The following is a 2675-nucleotide window of genomic DNA, read 5'->3' on the forward strand; positions in this document are numbered from 1 at the left end:
AACTTATGTTGAGAATGGTACAAAAGGAATATTTAAAAATTACATTAAAAAAGACGGACTATTCTAAAAAAATCAAACAGAAAATGAATGAATTTGATTTAACTTTTTTTATATTTCAAATCAAAAACTATCTAAAGTTTGTTAATTATAAGACATCAATTCATTATCTTTTCTCTTTCTTTTTATCATTTAATACACATGAATTTAATTTAAAAAAACAATAACAAATATTTGTATTGGTTTTTTTTTTTCTTGCAATGAAAAAGAAACACCAAGAAAGCAATGAGTGGCCACGTCATGACATTATCCATCAAGCAGTAGTCTCCACCAAAATGAATGGCAGCTCTGCGTTCCCATCGATTTTCAGTAGGCTCCACTCCAGAATGAGAGAATCAACCAATACCCACCAACGAAAAGTAGGAATTGAGAACTGAGAAGGTTTTGAATTCCTCCAAACCACACAAGTCTGAAAGAGATGAATTGGGTAAGGGAAAGTTGAAAAGAAGGAGCAAAAGGATGGTTGAAGAGAGATCATGAGTTTGCAATGTTGTTGTCGATGGCAACCACAAATCTTTCATCAACATCTCCTCAAACAAGTCTTTATGCTTGTTTCAGTTGCAGTCTTAACCCCTCTTCAAGAAGATACTCTCCTCATTCTGTCTTGCTTCCTCACACACCACCTTCTTACAATACCCTCGTTTTCCAGGTTCTCTCTCTCTCTCTCTCTCTCTATATATATATATATATATATACATATACATACAAGATGGATAAAGAAACCTAAAGGGGTTTGTGGGTACCTTTTTGTTTTGATTTAGCAATGTAGTGTTAGGGTATAAAGATTTGATTTGTCCCAAAAGAACTTTGGTTGCAAATACGAGTAGGGATGTAGGTGAAATTGGTGTAAACAATTGTTTCATTTTCTTTGAAATTTGAATTAGTAAATGGGTGGCTTTAATGGTATCATTACATGTAACAATCAAGAAGGACATGATGCAATACCCTTTGATCTATGCATGCTCTTGTGAGTTGTGACCGTGGTTTAATGGTTTCGCAAGTTTTGAAGCGATGTCAGCCACATTAATGAGGTGGAAGATTGTGCATTTTGCTTGTTAGGATCAACAATTTGCATATATATATATATATATATATAGGTCTAATCAAGAGAGAACTCGATTGTTTGTGATAATTGTGAAATTCAATTTCAACCACATATTATTAATAATCAATGATTATTATTAAACATATTAATTTTGATAACTATTCATTAATTTGGCAATTATTCATTAATTTTCAAATAATTTAAATTTACTGATAATATATAGAGGTAAATTAGTCTTTTTAAAATCTCCCTCCTCTCTCTCTCCGATCAAGAATTTTTAACAGTAAAACACAAAACAAATATGATACATTGTGATACCCAATAATTTATAACAGTAAAACACAAAACCAATTGTGTTACACATTGTGATACCCTTGTGATAACGTTTTGAACATGGGTTGATAATAGATGTGATTTGAGTCTTAGGTCACACACAACCACAATGTTATGCATGATTGTGATACAATTTTGTTGAGATAATTAAGAAAACCGAATTTGATAACTATTAATAAGAAAAATATTTAAATTATAATTAATCATTTTACTAAAACACCCTTTACCTATTAATTAAGGTAATACAATTAATATCATAAAATAATTGGCTCATATTGAACCTTACGGCAAACTAATTAGTTCTTATTTGATTAGGATATATATATATATATATATATATATATGTAAAAGCAATATCAACCACATTAATAAGGTGGAAGATTGTGCATTTTGCTTGTTAGGGTCAACAATTTGCATATATATATATATATATATATCTATACACATATATAGACAGGTTGAGCCGTTTAGGAAAACCAAAAGAAAAATGGAAAATTAAGAAACACGTTGATAACCTTTAATATGGATACGTGCATACCAGTAATTTTAAGCGTATGCACATGAAATTACTAGTATACATATGTGCATACCTTTTAGATTCTGTTATAACATTTGCGGTTTTGACCGTGAAACACCAGATCGCATGGGTATGTGAAAAATAAAAGAGTAATTTTTGTAACTTTTACAAATAGGTGGTACATAAACACACCCATGTGATTCACATATGAACTATATATTCATATGTAAACTCGTTAATTAGTTCACATGTGAACTATTTAACTTATTCATATATGAACCCACAAAAATTAGTTAAATATTTCAATTTTTCATTTTTTTGGGTTTTCCTATGAACCCCCCTCATATATATGTATATGAGAATGAAAGTTATGGTGAGAATGGTAAAAAGAGACATCCATCCTTAGATCAATCCTAATTGATAATCAACACTAACGTGGTGCATCGAAATGTCCCAGATCAATTCATGTGATAGGCGCAATTCATGGGGTGGTGATGAGATTAAAATTGATCAATGGTCCACATCCCTTACGCTTCTCAGTTTAACTTCTATTCTAATACGATACTTCGTTACATATATATATATATATATATCTATATAGGGGAGCGTTCAAATAAAAACCACCTAATTTGTACAAACCGTACAAACTTCATTCAACTAATCATAATTTTTCATTTTGTTCATTTTTTTGTAATTATGAGAGGTTGATTAATCATTTTTATT

At 30.2% G+C, this 2675-nt stretch overlaps 1 protein-coding gene across 2 annotated transcripts in view; it reads left to right on the forward strand.

Annotated features, from left to right (window-relative positions):
* The first annotated feature begins 382 nt into the window (after window positions 1-382).
* The window catches only part of LOC112502612 (protein STAY-GREEN LIKE, chloroplastic), a 7495-nt gene continuing 5202 nt past the window's right edge, over window positions 383-2675 (forward strand). Inside the window, exon 1 of one of the 2 annotated variants that reach the window (XM_025106570.1) lies at window positions 383-706. In XM_025106570.1, coding sequence (XP_024962338.1) covers window positions 545-706 — 162 coding nt within the window. In that variant the 5' untranslated portion in view covers window positions 383-544. The remainder of the gene's footprint in view (window positions 707-2675) is intronic. The other variant, XM_025106569.1, reaches the window with a different exon arrangement.

This window comes from Cynara cardunculus, unplaced genomic scaffold (genome assembly GCF_001531365.2).
Source record: "Cynara cardunculus var. scolymus isolate 2C unplaced genomic scaffold, CcrdV1 Un_Scaffold_1665, whole genome shotgun sequence".
Taxonomy (NCBI): Eukaryota; Viridiplantae; Streptophyta; class Magnoliopsida; order Asterales; family Asteraceae; genus Cynara; species Cynara cardunculus.